This window comes from Ambystoma mexicanum, chromosome 8 (assembly GCF_040938575.1).
Source record: "Ambystoma mexicanum isolate Mex_15411 chromosome 8, UKY_AmexF1_1, whole genome shotgun sequence".
NCBI lineage: Eukaryota > Metazoa > Chordata > Amphibia > Caudata > Ambystomatidae > Ambystoma > Ambystoma mexicanum.
This window is the reverse complement of record NC_090929.1, coordinates 61513170-61534279: the sequence shown is the minus strand read 5'-3', so window position 1 is coordinate 61534279 and position 21110 is coordinate 61513170. Positions and strand designations below refer to the sequence as shown.

At 46.4% G+C, this 21110-nt stretch overlaps 1 protein-coding gene across 3 annotated transcripts in view; it reads right to left on the bottom strand.

The window, feature by feature from the left end:
- The window catches only part of NUP214 (nucleoporin 214), a 1006718-nt gene that overhangs the window by 591753 nt on the left and 393855 nt on the right, over positions 1-21110 (bottom strand). For all 3 annotated transcript variants that reach the window (XM_069609281.1, XM_069609279.1, XM_069609280.1), the window contains exons 19-21: positions 15305-15487; positions 5250-5335; positions 3331-3414 (exon numbers count right to left, since the gene is read on the bottom strand). In XM_069609281.1, coding sequence (XP_069465382.1) covers positions 3331-3414; positions 5250-5335; positions 15305-15487 — 353 coding nt within the window. The remainder of the gene's footprint in view (positions 1-3330; positions 3415-5249; positions 5336-15304; positions 15488-21110) is intronic.

Sequence of the window (21110 nt, the reverse complement as noted above, 5' to 3'; positions counted from 1 at the left end):
ACCTATACCCAATGATAAATTAACCAGTACTTGAAACACGTTTTCCCAAGTGCCTAAGCCCACAGGCCTTTGAGCTCGCTGGACAAGCAGATTATGGTAGTGAATGAATGGGAATGTGGCGCCACAAGGGCAAATGTCAAATGGTTATTTAATAAATAACAGCACAACAAGTTAACGATCCCACATGCCAATTCGATGAGCCCAGCTGACCGATTGACCCGAGAAGCACCATCCCAACACCACAGGTTCCTGAGCCAACCACAGCCACCCGATCCTATGGCATCTATAGGTGCCCGCCCTTAGTTACCAATCCCAACTGTTCATGTGCCCCTTAGGCCTTCCCTCTGCTTGATAACGAATTTTGTGTATAAAAGTAAATTGTAACATGTTTTCTGCAGAGCGCTCGCGGCGTGAGCAGAGTAGATTCTGCTTGCCCTAATTTAGATAAAAGCCTTTTTTTTAACACCAGCACTTGGTCTTGGTCTCATTCCCTCCTGGGGCGTGTCTTGATTGAGTCCAATGGGAGAATTAACTGTATTTTTGGGGGCCTCTCACTTACACAAGTCTAGGGTGATACAAAAGTATCCCCATTGCACTGCATTGGAAAATGCTGTGTGCAATATGAAAAATGTATCCACACAGATGACCAGTAAAAACATAAAAAGGGGAAACAGTTTCCTAGTACTGACAATCTGAAGGACTAGTCAGTTTCGCCATAACAAGTGAGCAAAAGGCCAGGGAAGTGAAGCTGAAAGTCAGGAGAAGGTGTAAACAAAGCCAAAAGGTTTGCGGGTCCATAGAATACAGAGGGAAAGTTGCCTAAAAGAGAAATCTTTCCTAACATTGCACATTTTGCTTAAGCATCGTTTAGGAGTTCTGCAAATTTTCTGACGTTATTAGATAATGGGTCTCATTAGGACCCTGGCGCTCATGTAATGAACTGTGCCGGTATGGGACCGGCACCGTTCATTACAGGATGCCCTTTTACGAGGCCTGCTAGCGGGTCCCGCTTTTCACGTCTGGTCTGAGCATACGTGAAAAGCGGGACCCGCTAGCAGGCCAGGATTTATTTATTTATTCACATTTGTTGAGCGTGCAGCAGACCGAAGGCATCGTGGCGCTTGTTACATTGTTTCTTAGACTTAGTTACATACATGTAGGTGCCCTTAGTTATATTGGGCAATGATTATGCTTTAGTGACATACATTCATTGAACATGAGAGGTACAGTGAGAATGTTAGTTGAAGAGGGCAGTTTTGAGTTGTTTGCGGAATGAGAGGAGAGATGTTTCAGCTCTGAGGTTGGTGGGCAGTGCGTTCCAGAGCTTGGGTGCAAGGTACGGGAAGCCAATACCTCCCGCCTTCGTTCTGTTGATGCGCGGGATGGTGAGTAGGTTGGTGTATGTGGATCTGATAGGTCTTGTGGATTGTGACTTGTACAGGATGTCGGATAGGTAGGATGGTGCCGTGTGGTTGATGCATTTATGCGTGGTAGTGAGAATCTTGAAGGCAATTCTATCCTTAACTGGGAGCCAGTGGGCTGTCTTCTTGGCTTGGGTGATGTGTTCTCTTTTTGGTATGCTGAGGGCTGTTCTAAGAGCGTTGTTTTGAGTGGTTTGGAGTTTGGATAGGTTGTTCTTGGAGGTGCTCAACACCATGTCGAAGAAAGTACAGACCAACTGTGTGTAGTCATTGCCGGCTACCTTGGGCAAGGCTGCCCAGCTTAGAATTCCCTCATGTGGAAAACCTCGTGGGTGAAGAAGTTAATTAGCTTTCAGTGTTATCAACCCCCTGTGCCAACATTCAAAGAACTGATACCAACCAGGCAGCTCGCACAGCTAGTAAAGTGAGGGTGTTTGCCAACTGAAAAGGTGGTTACTTTATGAAGTGCTGTCCCTCAGAAGTCTTAACGCTTCTAAACTGCGCATCAAATTTCCACCCTTTCTGCTCCGAGGATCAAAGGCTTTTGGGTCAGGACCAGAACCTGATAAGCGAGGAACATGAATTGGAGGGTATGGGGCAGTATGGGGCATGGGAATGGCCGGATGTTAGCGGAAGCAAAAGCATTTTAGACATGACCATAACAAGTTATACACACCAAAACATTGTTTTTTCTAATTTTATAGTATTTTTATAGTATATAAAATATGTATACAATACAGTCCAGTTTAGCTCATATGGTGGCTCTCGCGATGGAGAGGCAGTTGTCTTTCCTTAGGAAGGGTTTTATTGCGTTGAGTTTTGTGTTTAGCGCTGATGCTGATACTATGGCGCTAACTTGTTTATCCATGGATAGGGTGGCGTCTATGTGTACACCTCGCGTTTTGACTGAGGATAAGAGTGGGATGATGCAGTTGTCTATGTTGAAGTTAGTGTATAGTGGGTTGAGGTTGGAGAGGGTGGGTTTCTGACCAAGGATGAGGATTTCGGTTTTGTCCCCATTCAAGCAGAGGCCATTGGTAGCCATCCAGGCTTGTATGGTGGAGTAAATTAGTTGAAGGGACGTGGAATCTTGTTGAGTTACCTGACAAGGGAAGGAGTACCTGCCTGTCGTCGGCGTAATTAGTGTAAATGATTCCCATTGCGTCTAGCTTGTCAAATAGGGGTTTAGTAAAGAGATTATATAGAGTGGGGGCAGTACAGGAACCTTGAGGAACCCCGCAGTGAACGATGGAGGGGGCTGCATGAGCTGTGTTGGAGAACACTTTCATAGCTCTGCCTTGTAGGAAGGAGGTTACCCAAGATGTAGCTTCCTTGGAGAAGTGTGCTGCATGCGTCAAGTGGCTGGTTAATGTGGTATGATCTACTAGATCAAATGCCGCTGAGAGGTCGAGGAGAAGGAGGAGTGCAGGCTTACCTTTGTCTAGGATATTCGTAATTTCGTTTTTGAGGTCTAGGAGGGCGGTTCCAGTTCCGTGACCCTTACGGAACCCAGATTGTCTTTTACCTAGGATGGAGTATGATTCGAGATATAGTTGGATCTGTATGTGGGCGGCCTTATTGAGTAGTTTTAGCCAGAATGGAAATGTGGTTATGGGTCGGTAGTTGTTAGGGTTAGCAGGGTCTAGATTAGGCTTTTTTTAGAAGGGGGCGCACGCAGGCCATTGAGCCCTGTGCGGCTCAAATGGGAATGGGGATTGGTTTTTACTGGGTCCAAGAAAAAAATAATTAGCGGCGGCAGACGTGCCCTTAATAAGAACCCTGCCGCCAGGGTCCTAATGAGGCCGAATGTCTTTTCTTCTGTACAGGAAAATAATTCTGAGCAACAGGAATTTATTGAAAGCTGCCCCAGAAGCAGTAACACAGTATTCAAGGTAAAAGTGAAAGGTACCTGGTGCCGTCGATCTCACAGCAGGAGTCTTCCTCTTAGTCAAGAAATTCCTCAGTTGAGCCTGCTTCCCCGGGGACAACTTTCCTGTAGAACAAAACATTGTACAATTACAGACTATGCTGTGAACAGGCACTATCGATTACAGGGTGCCCTGTCAAAGGTCAGCCAGACGTCGCCAGGAGCACTCAACATTGTGGTTTTGAACACCATTTTACTTTGCACGATTTGCCCAATTGGGGGGCACCCATCATGGCTAGTGTTCCATTGGCAGCATGCATTTGTGGAGCTGTGCGCTAGGTCTCTATAGACCCGCGTGTTGTCTGGTGCATAGACAAGTCTACAGCATATCACCTGAACACAGGCAAAGCACAGAGACTCTATACTCTTACATCAAAGACGAGGATGGTTTAAAACATCATAAAATACAGCATTGTCCTACTCCAACAAAGGTTCTGACCCACCCCATCCCCAATCCCACAGTCCATATGCTCTAGGGGCGGTCTGCCTAACATGCATGCCGTGTTCTTTCTAACCAACATACAAGACTGCCTACTCTGCACACCAGAAACTTGCTGTAGATTGCCCAATTCTGATGCAGTTAAGATTCACATTGCTCGACATGACAGAATGTCTCCATCCCCCCACCCTCGCAGTGGATCTCTTAAGGTTTATGTGAGGTCACCACCTTGATACCAAGCATCCAACTCATTCACGAAAAAGCATAAACAGTGTCAGTTATAGCCAAAGCCACCTGCTGGGCAAAGGCACAATAGAATGTTGGGTAATGTTTGCTATTCCGACTTGTCTGCCTGCTCATCTATTTCTAGAAGGTGGTGCTGGATAATGAATCCACAACCCTGTCTTTTCTCTCTTCTCACCAATGACCGGGACCATGGCATTCATTTCTAATGTCTACATTGTAGACCAGGACTGGCCTTGGGTGGCTCACGCAGTACCAATCACTCACTTTGTTCTGAATATGATATGTCCAAACGTTTGAAGCACCAATGTTTCCATCTTCTAAATTAAAGTTATAAAATAGACCTCTTTATATATACATATTTTATATACTATAAAAATACTATAAAATTAGAAAAAACAATGTTTTGGTGTGTATAACTTGTTATGGTCATGTCTAAAATGCTTTTGCTTCCGCTAACATCCGGCCATTCCCATGCCCCATACTGCCCCATACCCTCCAATTCATGTTCCTCGCTTATCAGGTTCTGGTCCTGACCCAAAAGCCTTTGATCCTCGGAGCAGAAAGGGTGGAAATTTGATGCGCAGTTTAGAAGCGTTAAGACTTCTGAGGGACAGCACTTCATAAAGTAACCACCTTTTCAGTTGGCAAACACCCTCACTTTACTAGCTGTGCGAGCTGCCTGGTTGGTATCAGTTCTTTGAATGTTGGCACAGGGGGTTGATAACACTGAAAGCTAATTAGCTTCTTCACCCAGGAGGTTTTCCACATGAGGGAATTCTAAGCTGGGCAGCCTTGCCCAAGGTAGCCGGCAATGACTACACACAGTTGGTCTGTACTTTCTTCGACATGGTGTTGAGCACCTTAGTGAACAGTACAGCATGCAACAGAGAATTATCAGGAAAGTAAAGCGGGTCACCTTCCGCATTAGCAAGGGAGAACATTACGTTACGGGGAGGATTAACAGAAAAGTACACCATCCTGCAGACAGTATTACAAGGAGAGTAAACCATGCCCCCGAGAGCATTACGAGGAGAGTACAGCAAACCAGAGCATTAGCAGGAGAATACAGTACCCAGCAAACAGTCTTAGCGGTTGAGTAGAGCAGGCCACCCGCAGATTATTAGAGGAAACATTATCTGCAGTAAGCATGACCAGGAGTGTATAGTTTGTTCCTAGCGGTATCAACACAAGAGTACAGCATGCCACAGAGCGTTACCAGGAAGCTTTGGCAAAGGCTTGGCAGGGGTGTCCAAAGTGGTTTTGGTCAAGGCTTTACGGAGGCTTTCAAGTTCTAGGTCCAGGCTGGGGAAAAAGAGAACACATTGTGTAAAAAGGCATTGTTTGCACTGTAAACCGAGACATTGTGCGAGACGCTAAAATGCCACAAAATTTAAGAAAACGCCAAACACACATTCCCAATGAAAAACCAGGACTCTTGCAGCAAACTAACATACCAATCCATAAGCAAGAGTTAATGCGTCACCTTTGAGCCTTTATGCTTATCCTTTTATCATACTACTACTATGAAGCTACATAAATGTTTATTTATTGAAAAACATTATGATAGCCCTTTGCAAAAAGAATATATCCCCACCCTCCTGGGGCTTCGAGAGCAGAACAGTCATCACAACCTGTGCTTGCAACTGGTTCGGAAGTCATTTAAAATGTTTCACTGAGACGGAAGTCCGTGTTAGGTAAGACTTTAACCTTAGTGCTAAATCTATCGCACTTGTGAGAACCCCAGAACTTTTTGCTTCACTGGTGGATTATTTTTCCCTATATCTCATTGAGTGGGAACCCTTTTCCACACGCAAAGAACCTTTTATTCATTTTATGGATGTCATTTTTAAGACTCTTGATAGTGTCCTTTTAATTTTATTTTCTTTGACAATTTGTGGTATATACCTTTTTATTGTTACAGGGTTGCCCCATTTGGGGTCCCCTTTTACTTTCTCAGGCTAACCTTGTGAGAACTACAGCTCCCAAGGGCAGAACGATATTTTTATCCCTTCTACATTTTGTTAGGTGAAACCAGCACCCCCCCCCCCCACCTTAGGTGGAGTGCTGGGGAGATACCATGTATCCCCTTTCTCACTAACACTAACCTTTCTGTTACAGGGACAAGCAAACCTTAAATGGCTGGTGGCAATGAACCTTTTTACTAAATTTGATGCACCTTTGCCACGGGCTGTTTGTTTTCCACAGGAACCCATGGGTGCTCATTTTACCAAAATGCCCCCCCGCCCCCCATCTTTTTTTTCGCCATTCTAAGGCACGAAAATACTTTGTGTCCATTTTACCTTTGGCTGGAGACCTCGGTCAAGCCCACCCAGGCTCCAGAGTGTTTGTGAAGGTAGGAGGCAAGTTCGCACCACTTTGTCTTTCAGCCTGCCTGCGAGAATCCAGTTCAAACTGGGAGCCTGGATGTCCTGAAAGAACTGCCATCCCCTCAAACCCCCCCAGGTTTGAATATTGCACGTCCGTTTGATTGGCTGGGTTCCTGCATAAAAGTCTGATCCTGGAAGCTGAAGAAGTAGTTCACCACTGTACCTGAACCCGAAGAGGAAGATGCAGAAAACGTGGTAGCGACGATTTCCAGTAACCCGGAGAGCCTGCTGTGTATCCAGAGACTGCTTTTACCATTCCTTCCAAACGACCTGGGGACTCCGAAAACGACCCTGACCCAGAGCCTGGTGCGATCCACTGGACTAAAGAAGACCTGCAATTTGAGCCATTCCACATCGTGCTGCGAACTTGCGGGCTGCAATAACCGAATACCCTGGGACCTCGAGCCATTGTGCGGTGCATGGTCTTCCAAATTGAGCTGAAACTTTGGTGGCCTCCTCCTGGACCTCCAGAGACGTGTATCGAGTCTGAAGTGTCCCCTCACCAGAGTGGTGGACCCTACAAACAACGAGAATCCAATTGTGATATTCAGTCTTCGTCTGGCTCCTAAAAAGGGTGCAAATCCAGCTGCGAAGAAACTCTTGGCTGGAGCCTTCCCCGTTGATCCCTGCTGCAGAAGCCCTTCCAGTGTCCTGTCTTCATGACACGGAATTCAACGACCGAGTTGTTGACTGAAGTCTCCCCCACTGCAACCTCTTCTGTGCCGAGTAAACCTTGTGAAGAACCTCTTTCCTAGAGCCTTCCCCATGATCCCTGCTGCAAAAGCCCTTCCAGTGTCCAGTCTTCATAATAAAAGAATTAATCAACCAGGTTTTTGGCTGCAGATCCCGAAGTCTTCTTGCTGCAACTCTTCTTCCGTGCTAAGGTACTGTGTTGGCTGGGGCATTTACTTACATTAAGCCTGTGTGATTTCTGTAAAGCTTTGAGGCGTTTCTTGTGATTGGGAGTCCTCTCATCCAGTTCACCCAGGTCCACTGCTAGAATCCGCCTAGGGTGTCTTCTTAGAAGTCCACGGACCCTCAACTAACTCTGAAGTGAAATACTTACTTGTTTGACCAGTCTTCCTTAGGAAATGTGACTTTTGCTACTTCTATGCCTATCCTGAACTGCCTGTTGGACACTAGAGCATAGTGAGCCCCCCTTTCTGCCACTGAGAACACTCATGCTCCAAGAACAAGGGAAAGACTGTCTAAGGATTGGGCCTGTTGCCTAGAAAAAAAGAACACATGTTTAAAAGTGTACTTACTTGTACATTAGTTGGTTGGTAACTGTAACTCAGAGTGAGCAGTCACAAACGTTCTTACTTACCTTGAATGTGCTCTGCCACTTTAAAAAGTGTATGCAAGGATATTTTACTCACCTGTGAATTGGTTGTGCCTTTTTCTCAAAAGTAATGATGTTGGCTTCCCCAACTATTTCCTTCAGAGAATAGATATATACGTTTCCCAACTGGGCCTTGCTTTCCCTAACTTGCTGTATAGCCGGTTTAGAAAAAGTCTGTATTAGGTTTATACTTACTTTTTAGTTGCTGGTAGCTCCTTTAAAAAAAGTGCATAGGTTTTACTTACCTTGAATAACTGTGGGGCATCCTAAAATAAGATGACAATGCATTACTTACCGTAAAAGCATTTCTGATGGTTGTATCTGCTTAGATTCACATGCTGTGCATAGGTCCGACATCCAGTGGTCACTGCGGAGTATTGCATTTTGTTTTTCGTAGTCGAAAAGGGGACGTCGACAAGGCGTGTCTGTAACACTATCCCTATAGTGACGTGCGTTGTACCCACAATCCCTCACGCGTCGAGGTCCCTCTGTTTGTATTTTTCTGCCATGAGGGAGCCTTCTAGACGTGAGTGAGTACAGAAAAGAGAGAAATAAGGAAAGGATGTCTATGTTCCTTCCATCCGAGCGGGGAGGAAGGGCGGGCGCATGTGAATCTAAGCAGATACAACCATCAGAAATGCTTTTACGGTAAGTAATGCATTGTCTTCTGATGTTTGTTAATCTGCTTAGAATCACATGCTGTGCATAGACTAGCGAGCAGTACCCGGAGTTGGCGGTGGGTTATGAGAAGGAACAGTAGAGAAAAGATGTCTTAATACTGCCTGTCCCACCTGGGAGTCAGATCTAGAGTGTGCATCTAGACAGTAGTGTTTTGTAAAGGTGTGCACAGAACTCCAGGTACCCGCTTTGCAGATGGACTCAAGGGGAACATTTGCAATGAATGCTATGGAAGCCCCAGTGCCTCGAGTGGAATGTGCTCTTGGCTTGAAGGGTAGTTCTCTCTTAGCAAGAGTGTAACAGAGAGTGATGCATTGTACAATCCATCTAGATATAGTGGACTTAGAAACTGCATCTCCTTCTCTTCCTGCTGCCACCGAGACAAAGAACTGATTAGTCTTTCTCAGTGTTCTGGTTCTTTCCATGTAGAACATGACAGCTCTGCGTACATCTAGTGTATGCAGACTTTTCTCCCAAGCTGGAAGGGTTTTGAAAGAACGTTGTTAGTTCTATAGACTGGTTTACATGAAATTTCGAGATGAATTTTGGTGCAAACCTTGGGTGTGTGCGTAGAACAACCTTATCCTTGTGAACTGTTACGAAGGGGTCTAGTACAGAAAGAGCCTGTAGTTCACTTACTCTCCTAATGGAGGTGATAGCTATTAGGAAAGCAGTCTTAAGAGTGAGGTATTTAAGAGTTGCCTTGTGCATGGGTTCGAAAGGAGTGCCCATGAGTCTAGAAAGTACCACGTTTAAGTCCCATCCGGGAGCTGGGTTAGCTATCGGAGGGTGTATTCTCTTTACCCCCTCCATGAAGGCCTTGATAACTGGTATCTTCCACCACGACACTAAGTTGGGAAGTGGTGTATGCAGACAGTGCCGCTAGGTGGACTTTAATGGAATTAAACACTAGACCTGAATCCAGTAAATGGGTCAAGTACAGAATAATGTTAGTGGCAGAGCAGTCAACCGGGTTGATGTTCTTACCTCTACACCAGATGACAAATCTTTTCCACTTGCTAGAATAGCAGTGGCGAGTATTAGGTTTTCTGGCTTCCCTGAGGATGTCCATACATCTCTGTGGGAGATGTAAATGTCCAAATTCTATGATCTCAGGAGCCAGGCTGCTAAGTTCATGGTCTGAGGGCATGGATGCAGTGTCCTGCCCTTGTCTTGTGACAGCATGTTGTACGGGCAGGGAAGTTTCATTGGGGGAGATAGGGACATCTCCATCAGGTGAGCGAACCATGGCTGCCGGGCCCACATTGGGGCCACTAGTATCATGGTAACCTGCTCCTGGTGCATCTTGTGCACCACTTTGTTGAGGAGGGGAGTCGGGGGAAAGGCGTAAACAAATTTCCCTGACCATTGAATCGACAGACCGTTCCCCTTGGACTGGTTCTGGGGGTACCTGGAGGTGTAACTTTGGCATTGTGAGTTCTCCAGGGTTGCGAACAGGTCTATTTCCGGGAATCCCCATTGCGTGAAGACGTCTAAGACGATGTCTTCGTGCAATTGCCATTCGTACTCTTTGGGCAGGGGGAAGTCTCTGCTGAGTTTGTCTGCTAGCAGATTGAGTTCCCCTGGTACATGTTGTGATAGTAGGAACATGTTGTGTTTGAAAGCCCACTTCCATATATTCTGGGACAGCTTGGACAGTCCTGGAGAGTGAGTGCCCCCTTGCTTGTTGAGGTAGTACATGGCTGTGGTGCTGTCTGTGAGGACCATCACTGTCTTTCCTTGTAAGTGTTCCTGAAAGGCTTTCAGTGCTTTGAACACCGCTAGTAGTTCCAGCAGGTTTATATGCTTGGATGCTAAGCTCGGAGTCCACACTCCGTGAGCAGTCTGATGGGATAGGTGAGCCCCCCATCCTGTAAGGGATGCGTCTGTGGTTAGAGTGGCTTCCACTGCGGGTGTGGCAAAAGTCTTCCCTAATAACAGGTTTTCCTTTGTCCACCACCGTAGCGAGAGAACCAAGGCCTGCGAGACCACCACTAGGTCGTCCCATTGTCCGCTGGCCTGACACCACTGGCTGTAAAGCCACTCTTGCATTGGGCGCATGCGCAAGCGCGCGTGAGGTACCAAATAAATACATGACGCCATCATCCCTAGCAAGCGCATTGCTTTGCGTACCGTCACCTCTCGACCTGCCACATAATAGGGGATCTGAAACAGCATGTTTTGGACCCTCTCGTTGGAGGGGAAGACGAGGCCGTCCTTTGTTCGAATTAGAGCCCCTAGGAATTGTTTGATTTGGCTGGGGTCTAAGCTGGACTTCTTTTCGTTGATGGAGAAGCCCAGTTGGGACAAAAGGTCTACGGTCTTTTGGGTATTGGAGAAGCATGTTTCGTAAGAATCCCCTGTTATGAGCCAGTCGTCGAGGTAAGGGTATACCGGGATGGATAACCTGCGCAGGTGGGCCGCTGCCACTGCCAGTACTTTCGTGAATACCCTTGGTGCAGATGCTATCCCGAAGGGTAGTACTCTGAACTGGTAGTGTTTGTTCTCTATCTTGAACCTGAGGTATTTTCTGTGCGCTGGCAACATTAAAATATGAAAGTATGCATCTTTCATGTCTAGTGTTGTCATGTAATCCCCCTGTGATAACAGTGGGATTACTTCCTGCAAGGTCACCATACGAAACTTTTGGGGTTTGACAAACTTGTTCGCTGGGCGCAGATCTAATACAGGGCGCATGGTTAAATCCTTTTTGGGTACAAGGAAGTACACTGAATAAATACCTTCTGTTACCTGAGATAGGGGGACAGCCTCTATAGCTTCTTTTTTCAGTAGCTCTTCTACGTCTCGAAGAAGAATAGTGAGGTGTTCCGGTGTCATGCGTCGGTTCCGTGGGGGTCTGTATTTCGGGGAACCGTTGAATTCGATGCAGTATCCGTGGGCTATGGTGGATAATACCCAGCGGTCTGACGTTATTCCCTCCCATGCTGAAAGGAACGATGTTAGCCGGCCCCCGACCGGTGATGCATGGGAGGGGACCCGAATCTTCGGGTCATTTGTTGGTATTGGGCGTGGGACCTTTGGGGCTGGAGCCGCGACCTCTTCCTTTGCAACGACGTGGCCTCTTTGACTGAACTGGGTGCTTTGGTTAGAGGGCCAGTTGGTAGCAGAGTAAAATTGCTGTTGGCTTTGCTGCTGGCGTTGGCCACGAAAGGAGCGTCTATTGCCATAGCTGCGTCTGTTAGGTGGCCTAGAAATTTGGTCAAGAGTCTTGATGGTATCAAACTCTTTCTTCGCATGTTCTAGGGCCTCATCAACTGCTTTCCCAAACAGATGTGTTTGTTCTATGGGCTTATTTATCAGGGAAGCCTGGGTTTCCGGCTTAAATCCCGAATTGCGCAGCCAGACATGGCGTTTGAGAAGTATTCCCTGAACCAGGGAACGGCCAGCCGTCTCTGTGGCATCTAAGGAGTTCTTTACGATGCCCTGGTTTACAAGAGTTCCCTCTGAGATTATAGCTAGCAGGCGTGAACGCAGGGGTTCTGGTGCGTCCTCTGCTTCGCTGCGCAGGTTGCTCCACTGTGCATCTGCGTAGCTAGCTAGTAGGGAATTGTTATTTGCAATCCTAGTTGAGAAGGCGGCGGAGGTCGTGATTCTCTTCCCAAGTGCATAGAGCTTCTTGCCCTCTTTGTCAGGTGGTGCCTCACTAGTAGATAGTGGTACCCCCGCTCTTTTTCTTGTATTAGTAACTACAAGGGAGTCCGGAATAGAATGTCCCCTGATGTACAAAGGGTCAGAGGACGAAGGGCTGAAGAGCTTTTCTATCGGAGGGTTGACCCCTCTGACTAAGGCCGGATTGGAAAGGGAAGGAGTTATTCTTCTCCTTATAGAAGCCAGGAGCGGAATAGACTGGCTAACCGGGGCTTTTTCTTTAATAACTTTTTCTACAAAGTCTATGTCCGGAAGAGTCTCCCCTGTGTCTATTTCAAAATGCGCTGCTGCCTTGCGCAATAGTGCATTAAGTGAAGGTTGGTCATCTATGGGGGAGGTGTTTCCAATAGGTGAGTCCTTGGGAGGAGAAGGGTGAAAGACATCAGGGTCTGAGTGCACTGATGGGGATTGCCAGGGCTGTGAGGTAGCTGTATCTTCTTCAAAAGCTCCTGCACTAGTGTAAGGGTCTTCTTCAAACCCCTCTTCCTCATGTTCTTCCTCTCCACCCAAACACTCCTCATCTTCCTGGAGGTATTGCTCCTCTTCAGTGAGGTCATATGCGTCTGTAGAAGAGGGAAACAGCCTAGGAATCTTGACCCTAGGGTCATCCTGGGTCCATTCTCTTGGTCTTTTGGGTGTGGGTGGGTTTTGGCTACCCAAAAACCTTTCCATTTTCTCCATACAAGAATGGAGTCTTTCAAGGGTCTCATGGGGAACCCCTGAATAGTCTAGAGGGGGGAAATCAGTGTTTTCACCTTCCAAACGCTTAGAACGCTCCCACAACGTCGACGGAAGGTTTCCGTCGCCCTCAGAAAAGCCCTCCGGTAGTTCAGAAGTGCCCTTAGATGAAGGGGGCAGTTTCTGGCTACTCTTGTGCTTTTTCGGTGTTTCTATATCTTTTGGTGCGGTATTCAACGTCTGTTTCGTCGTCCGCTTACGTTTGTCTTCGGAAACAATTCTCGTCAGGCTCTCGACAACGAGTTCGTCAGTAGAGGGTTCTGGAGTCGACGTTGCCTGCGTTACACGTTGTTTCTCGACGGCCGCTCTATGGAGCGTTACGTCGGATGTTTTTGAGGTAGCGCCCCTGTTAGATGAAAGCCCAATCGCTGGTCGCGGCTGCGTTTGCGGGTGGGGCTTGAGACCCTTACGGTCTGAGGTAGACGCCGGAGTGCCCTGCGTCCCCTTCGGCGCTGATGGATCCTTCGTCCTCGATGAAGAAGAGCCGTGGGTTGTGTGCTTAGGCATATGGGGTCTGTGTGCGTCCTTGTCGCCGGGGTGTTCATCCCCATAAGCAGGGCGTGAGCCGAGCCCGTCGGGGCCGGGGACGGACGTCAAGGAGCGCGAGCGCTCCTTCTGGGGGTTAATGACTTCCGTAACGGACGTCGAGTTATCACCCTCCTCGTCACTTTCTGTAACAGCGGCGGCGGGTGAGGAAACTGACTTCGACATAGCGTAGTCCGCCCACCTCTTAACTTTCCGTTCTTTAAGAGTTCTTGGTTTCAAGAGCTTACAGGCCGCGCAGCTGTCCTCTTTATGATCGAGGGGCAAGCAACGATTACAGAGCTTGTGTTTGTCTTTCCAAGTGTATTTGCCCCTACAGCCTGGGCAAAACTTAAAAGGTGTCCTCTCCATAGCTGAGGCAATAAAAACTGGTGATAACAACCCCAAGGGAAAGATAGGGGAGAAAGAAAGACATTCTCGACGAGAAGATAAAAGTTCGAACCCCCACTCTCCCTACTGTATGTTGGCCGGCGAGGCCTGGCCACGTGTTCGGCAGCGCCGAAGGATCTCCTCCGTCTCTTCCCCTCCGTCGAAAACTTGCTCGGCGGAGAAACAGCTTCACAGCTAACGTCGAGGGGAGGGATCTTTAACAATAAGTATAAATTAAGGACCGAGGTCGGTAGTAAGTGTTTTGCAATGTCTCTCTAGGAGCTCTGCGTAAGGCGACCATAAGCTGGGCGGAAAAAAACAATCTGAGGGACCTCGACGCGTGAGGGATTGTGGGTACAACGCACGTCACTATAGGGATAGTGTTAAACACACGCCTTGTCGACGTCCCCTTTTCGACTACGAAAAACAAAATGCAATACTCCGCAGTGACCACTGGATGTCGGACCTATGCACAGCATGTGATTCTAAGCAGATTAACAAACATCAGAAAGAGAGTTATTGCTACCTCAATCTGTATTCCACTGACCTGAAAAGTAAATGTAATAGTATATTACAACATTAGGTTTTACCTGCCTAGAATAGCTGTGTGCCATTCTTAGTGTTCTGTAGGTGTAGCTGACCGTGGTCTGCCTTTTGAAATCATACATTAGTGTAAAGGGTTCTTGTTTATCTTAGTCTGTGTTCCACTGAGCTGAAAAACAACTAATTGTATATTGCTCCACAATGTCGTACTCACCATGGAAAAACAGTGTTATCCTAATGTAGTTCTAGGTTTCTACTCTTCCTTGAATGTGTGTTCCACTATTCAGAAAAGTAGATTTGCAAGTGGGTTGACTATGTGATTTCTTTGCATAGTATCACTGCATAACTGACAGGGTCTACTACCCTTGTATACTGAAAGTAATCAGAAAGTAACTAATGGTTTTACTCCCCATGAATGGGTGTGGCCTATACTAAATGTTTATACGGTCTGACTTCCCTAGAATTACTGTTAGGTAGTCTGAAGAAGGTTTATGCTTTGGTCTGTGAACCTTCAAGCATTATGTTGTGTTTCTATACATGTGTTTATGACTATGATCAGTACTTAGCCCAAGACTTAACTTGGACTGTGTGTATTTATAATAAACTTCTGGTTGTAAGTGTTTCTATTGAGTGCTTGGTATACTACAGGTTATATGCACTTTGCTACAGCCCTCTCTCCCTTCTAAAATGAGCCTGGCTGCTCTGTCTATGCTACCATATACTCAGGTGGTACAGCCTTATACTAAGTGTGGTGTTGTGTACTGTCTCAGTTGTATGGTTGTACCAAGCCCTTAGTTGGACTTCAGAAAAACGGTCCCAACAAACACCATGAGCAGACCACCATTTCCCACCACAGAGGAGTCCCTCCCCTGTACCAGACATACTTTATACTCTGCACAGATATGCCCCCCAAATGCCCCAGCAATTTCGTTTTTTTAAGGAAAGCATGCAATGGTACCCAATTATCAACAGGAATGCTCCTGTATCTTGGGGGCCACTGACCTTGGGATACTGCTTGTGGGAGAATGCTCACTGGGCACACTCCACTGTGATGTCTGGTTGTAGAGCCGCAGCTGCTGCAGGTTGTCCACCAGTCGGTTAAGCCTCTGTCGCTCCTGGTTGATGATCTCCCGGTTGTTAGCCAATGTGTTGAACAAAGTCTCACGTTCCGGAACAATCAGGCGCCTGAAAAACCAATGCAGGACTGTTAGAGGGAAGAATATCACTAGTTGGCCATCAAAACCTCAATATACAGGCATACAGTGCAGCTGTCAAACCAAAGTGTTCCCAGCACCTTGCATCCAGGAGAGATCAACATTCTAGATGCTGGCACGGTCACCTGGAACTTCCACTGTTACATCATAAACAGGAGAAAGAATGTATGAGCTGTACCTAATCTAATTTTTTTTTTTAAAAACCACCACCACCAACTTCAAATGTTTTCGCCAAGTCCAAAAGAAGAACCTTCTGCCCCATGTGCTTTCGCCACTCCCCCATCCCCCTCAACCTTGCTGTTTTTCAGCCAAGCTAGCTACCCAGTTAGGACATCCTGTGTGCCGAAGCCTACTCCCTCGTGTAAGGTTAGGTCACATTGGCTGATTTTAGTAGACCCAGTCTTTTTGCTGGCTTTCTAAAGGCTCACTGGAAGCTGCAACTCATTTTTGATATGCAGCTCTTAGTAGCCCACAAAGCTACATGGGCAAAATGTGTTACTCCCAAAAGAACACATTTTGCCCCAGGTGAATTCTCTCACCTTGAGAGTTTATTGGGTTGTAGGCTAGTGATTTTGGCTGCAGCATTGTGTTGCCTTTGTACCACTTTGTTAGACCCCTGAGCAGGAACAAATGACTGCCAGGGCATGTTTAAGGCCTAGGGCAGAGCATTGCATTTGTTGCTCCTCTCTGCATTTGAGTTTTTACATCGGGAACCGTTACTTTGCCATTTTGTACTAAATGAGCTCTGCTTCAATGTTGACTAAGGCTTCCCAGGTTGAGGGGAATTTAGTGCAGGCTGCACGAGGGTCTCATAGAAACATTCATCCACACACTGGGGGGTTAAGACAGTTTTTGTACAACCCTCTGAGGGATCCACAAGCCCAGACCTTCATGGGGGCGAACACCTGACAAGAAAGGGAAGGCAAACCCCTTTCTTAAAGGGAAGTAAAGTGGACAGAGAGACAAGGCTCAACTCTCAGATAGGAGTAGAGGGCTCACACAAAGGGATAATTAGTCGACGCTTATCTCACGAAAATACAGCACACGGATTTACTGAACTATATATACTTTAATTATGTTACACATGTAGATCTCCATCACTTCAAATACTTATTTACCACAATACACAGTATTGACAAATACACAGTGCACCAGAACAGTACACTGAGTAAGAGGACTCTTCTCACACCACTGCCAATATGTGGTCACACCCCAGACATAAATAAACAGAGGGGGTGAAATCGCCTATCCGTCTTCACAATTAGGCACAGTATCCCAAGGACACAACCAACCTTACTATATATGGTATGGCCTAGACCAGGGTCACGCAGGTAAGGGGTTTTCAGAAAAGGGGAAACCTCTTGGGCCCACAACCTTAGTCCACATTAATTCTAACCCTTTAATTAAACATAGTGATAGAGGGTGGGAAACATTTCAGGGCCATAGCCAAATTCCTCCAAGAGTTAAAGATACAGTTAAGAACCAGCTCAATTTACAAAACAATCCCATTGAGGACTAGAGGAGATCCTACTCAAAAGAGCCAGAGGTCAGAGGATAAACGAGCAGCCACAAAGACAAATTCAGCAGAGCAGGAGGACCCCGAATGGAAGCCAATGGAACTCCTTCAGATTCCAGACCCTGGGCCAGAGAACCCGAGGGCATCAGGAATAATGTCCCACCCAGGACCCAGAGGTAAGCACCCACTGAAGAAGTTGTGTCAAAAACAGCTCCAGCACAGCAAAATAAATCGGGCACGTGCATGTTTCTTACCTAGGTGCGGTTTACAGGATCACGTGCCCAGAGGTGTGAACTCTGAGTAAAAAATGGCCACGACCAAAAAAATAAAAAAAAATAAAAACACACTGCTGTCCGACAACAACATCATGCAGGTTAGGAGTGAACAATGCGACAAGACAGACTCTGGGAGGCCTGAGGTACACACGAAGAGGACTCCTAGCAGCTCAGTAGAGAACAAAGGGTGTCAGTGTTAAGCAGAATTGCAGGCAGTACCCTCTGGGACCACCACATACAATTAGGACTACAGGTGTAAGCAAAACCAACCTTTGGTACCAGTCTGTAATACACAGTTTTGTGGTAGCGGAGCTGAGCAGCCAGGCTTATCTAAAGATGGGAATGTGAGCAGTAATGATGTTACACAGGTCTACAATCACATGTGTTCAAATAAACTATTACACTCAAGGTTTCTTGGTAAAAAACACTTATTCGTTTATTACACAGTCATTTAGAAAACATTCACTAGAAGGAGGCAACTTAATGTTATACACAAATATACTTCAATACCAAACCAATATGTTTGAGTAAATTAGGCTTCCTGGAAATAGGAGCAAAATGGCATTTCAGTTACTTTGAATGGGAGTAAAAAGGCAAAAGTTAATAGAATAGATCACAAATACTTTCTTAGGCAGTGCAAATAGTTTCAGTTCACTAGAGGACTCGATTCAGTTCAATAGGCCTAGGCCAAAGTCAATGGGCTAGTGTCTTGGATAGGAAAGAGCGGTTCTTGTAGTAAACGGTAAAGTCTTTGCCAATGTTCTCACAAGTAGTTTGTACGAAAAAGAATCATGTTGGGTCACAAACTGATTAGGCCTGCAAGTTGAGAAAGTTTCACAAACTTTCACTGCGAGAAGTAAGTTCCCTCAATCGGGTTGGCACAGTACCTTAATATGAAGAAAAGATGCAGCTGAAGACGTTGGTTCGTGGCAGTTCCTGCAGATCTCATTGTTTCTGAGCCTCAGTCGTGGGGACAAGAGGGAGGACGTCAGTGGATTACTGCCCTGCACGGGGACGGGTCAAACAAGCTGGCAAAATGGAAGATCTTCGGTTGGAGTAGCTGTTGTCAAGCACACAAGCTGGTGTCCTTCCCCCTGGTTAATCCTAACCAGCTCCAGGAATGGTATCCAGGTGGCTTACCAGTTGATTGGTCCCACCAACTCAAAGGAAGAAGTCGTCCTTGAAGGGGCTTCTCTGTCGAGATGATGTTGGTGATTCGGACCTGCAGCAGGGCTTCACCAGGCAAACCAACGGTCCAGGAGTTGCAGCAGCAGTCCTCTTCCAGCTCGTCTTCGGTTCTTTCGTTCAAGTGGTCGACTCTGCTTTCCAGTCCAAGAGACTCGCCTTTTAAACAGATTTCTCCCTTTCATTCCAGCCTAGCTGCCACTCACCCAGCAGGGTGGCTGTCCTTGCCTGTCCTTGCCAGTCAGTCAGCCAGCCAATCACGCCAGAGTGCATTTGGGTCTCCTAGGAGTCTAAGCACAGAGTTTCGGGCACCTCCCTCACTTCCTGCCCACCCCAGACACTCAGGCACCAGAGGCCGTCTTCAGTCCTGAAGCCTGCCAAAGGCATGGAATCAAAAGGACCAAACCTAGTTTGGCACGCAGAGACAAACTCTAGCAGGACCTTTCCAAAAAGAAATGGGGAAAAAAAAAAAAGACCAGAACCCGTTTAAACAAAGGGGCTTAAGGCGCCATCTTGTAAAACATGGCTCCCGCAATTTTTAGCTACCGGTGTTCGCGGTCGGGAAAAATCATGGTAGTTTGTTGTAAAACCACTGCCACCAGCCATTTCGATAGGAAAGGGTAGCATTTGACTGCTACATGAGTTTCTAGACACAGGGGATACTAGGTAACCCCTCCAGCACTCTATAGGAAGATGGTGTGCGCTGGGTCTAGGAATTTAAAAAGACTAGTAAAGTCAATTTAACCTTACATTCTCTGGGAAACAGAAGTTTATCCCAGAGAAGGTATTTAAACCCTTGGGAAGTCTAAAAAGACATAGCTGTGTTACCGCAGTGAGGGTGCTGTGTAAAACACACATCAAATACATGAAAGAGTGGGAACAAAGGCTCACACTCTTTCCAGGCAAAAGAATCAAGTCCTCAAATATCCAGCAAAGTTGCTGGGGGTCTCTAAGGTGAAGGGAATTAGCAAATTTATGAGAATTCTCCCTAACAGGCAGATCAGCAGAATGATCCCAGCATGAGGAGAATGGCAGACGATACCCTAGGACGTCCCAACAACAGATCATTAAGGATGCATTATTACACTGCAGCGAAGGCCGCCTCGCTTTCATGAGCGTGTCCAGTGTTTAACTGAAGCTCAACCCCTCAGATAGAATTCCTAATGCCAACTAAAAAAATTAAACATGTTTAGGAAACATTTTCTTTTTATTACTGCTTTCCTCCTATAAACATCTATGGGACACCCTTCCTTTTTGGTTCTTTTGAATCCTGCCCTGAGGTTTTGGAGGCAAGTAAAGCCGGCTTCACTTCCCTTGCCTTTTGCTCATTCTTTTGGGGAAACTGACTAGTCCCCAAGATTATATGTACTGAGAGACTCTCTCTTTTGGAATGTTTGCATTGTTACAAAGGAACACATCACCTTACAATGAAGTGCAGTTGGGTTACTTTGCAACCTTACATCTTTTTATACAAGGGCATTTTGGTAACAATCACAACATACCAAGACAAATTGGTGGCAGGTGTGATATTTTACAGTTATGTTATTTTACTCATGCGCTTTTGCATTTACCAAGAATGGCTGCTAAAGTTGGGTAGCAAGCTAAGATGGTTGTATCACCGTTTTTCGCTTGTTCTTTTGTCATATTGTTCTTTGGCCAGGAAATGCCTTATGTGGAAATCCCTTTTCCAGTGAAAGCTGTGGCTTTCTAGGGCTAAGAAAGTATGTTGCTGGGCAGATGTGGTGACCAGTGGCTATCCATAATTTGATAGACATTGGCTATTTGAATGGTGCAGATCCTTACCATTGGTGGGCTTCCCCCAGCCTGACTCTTGGATAAAAGGAAGAATCCTGCGACTGTTCAGATTGTTAGGGAGAATTCTCAGAAATGTGCTAATTTTTTTCTACCTTAGAGACCCCAGCACTTTACATTTTTAACCTGGAGAGCGAGACCTTTTTCTCCACTTTCTCATGCATTTTTCTGTGATTTTGACTTTGGAGTCTAACACACTCCATAGACATCTTTACATTGTGACACACAGCACCTTCAGTGCAGTGCCACAGGGAAGTCTCTTAGATTTCACAAAGGTTTATATACCTTTTCTTGGTGAAACTACTGTTTCCAAGAGCAGTGAAGTGAAATTGACTTTACTTAGATGTTATAACTTTCTAGACCCAGCACACACTATCTTACAATAGGGTGCTTATCCCCTTTGTCTAGTTTCTCATCTAACATTGTTATGTTACCCTTTCTACAATTAATGGCTGGTGGCAGTGGTTTACTTTTTACTACCATTGTGTGTTTTTACCGCGGGCTGCGTTTGCAGCTGCAGTAAGGCACCCAGGGGTGCCCATTTTGTCCAAATGGGCCGGTCGTCTTTTTTCGCCATTTCTTGTTGTAAAGGTCCTTCTTGAGATTTACTCTGCGCGCCAAACCAGGTTTGGTCCCTTAGTTAGTTTCGTCTTTGGCGGGATTCACGATTGAAGCCCGCCTCAAGCTCCATAGTGTCTGGCAGGGGCAGGAAGTGAGGGAGGTGCCCTAAACTCCCTGTGCTTAATCCCCTTGGTTAAAGGAATGCACCCAAAGGTGATTGGCCGGCTGGCTGTCCTTGCAGGACA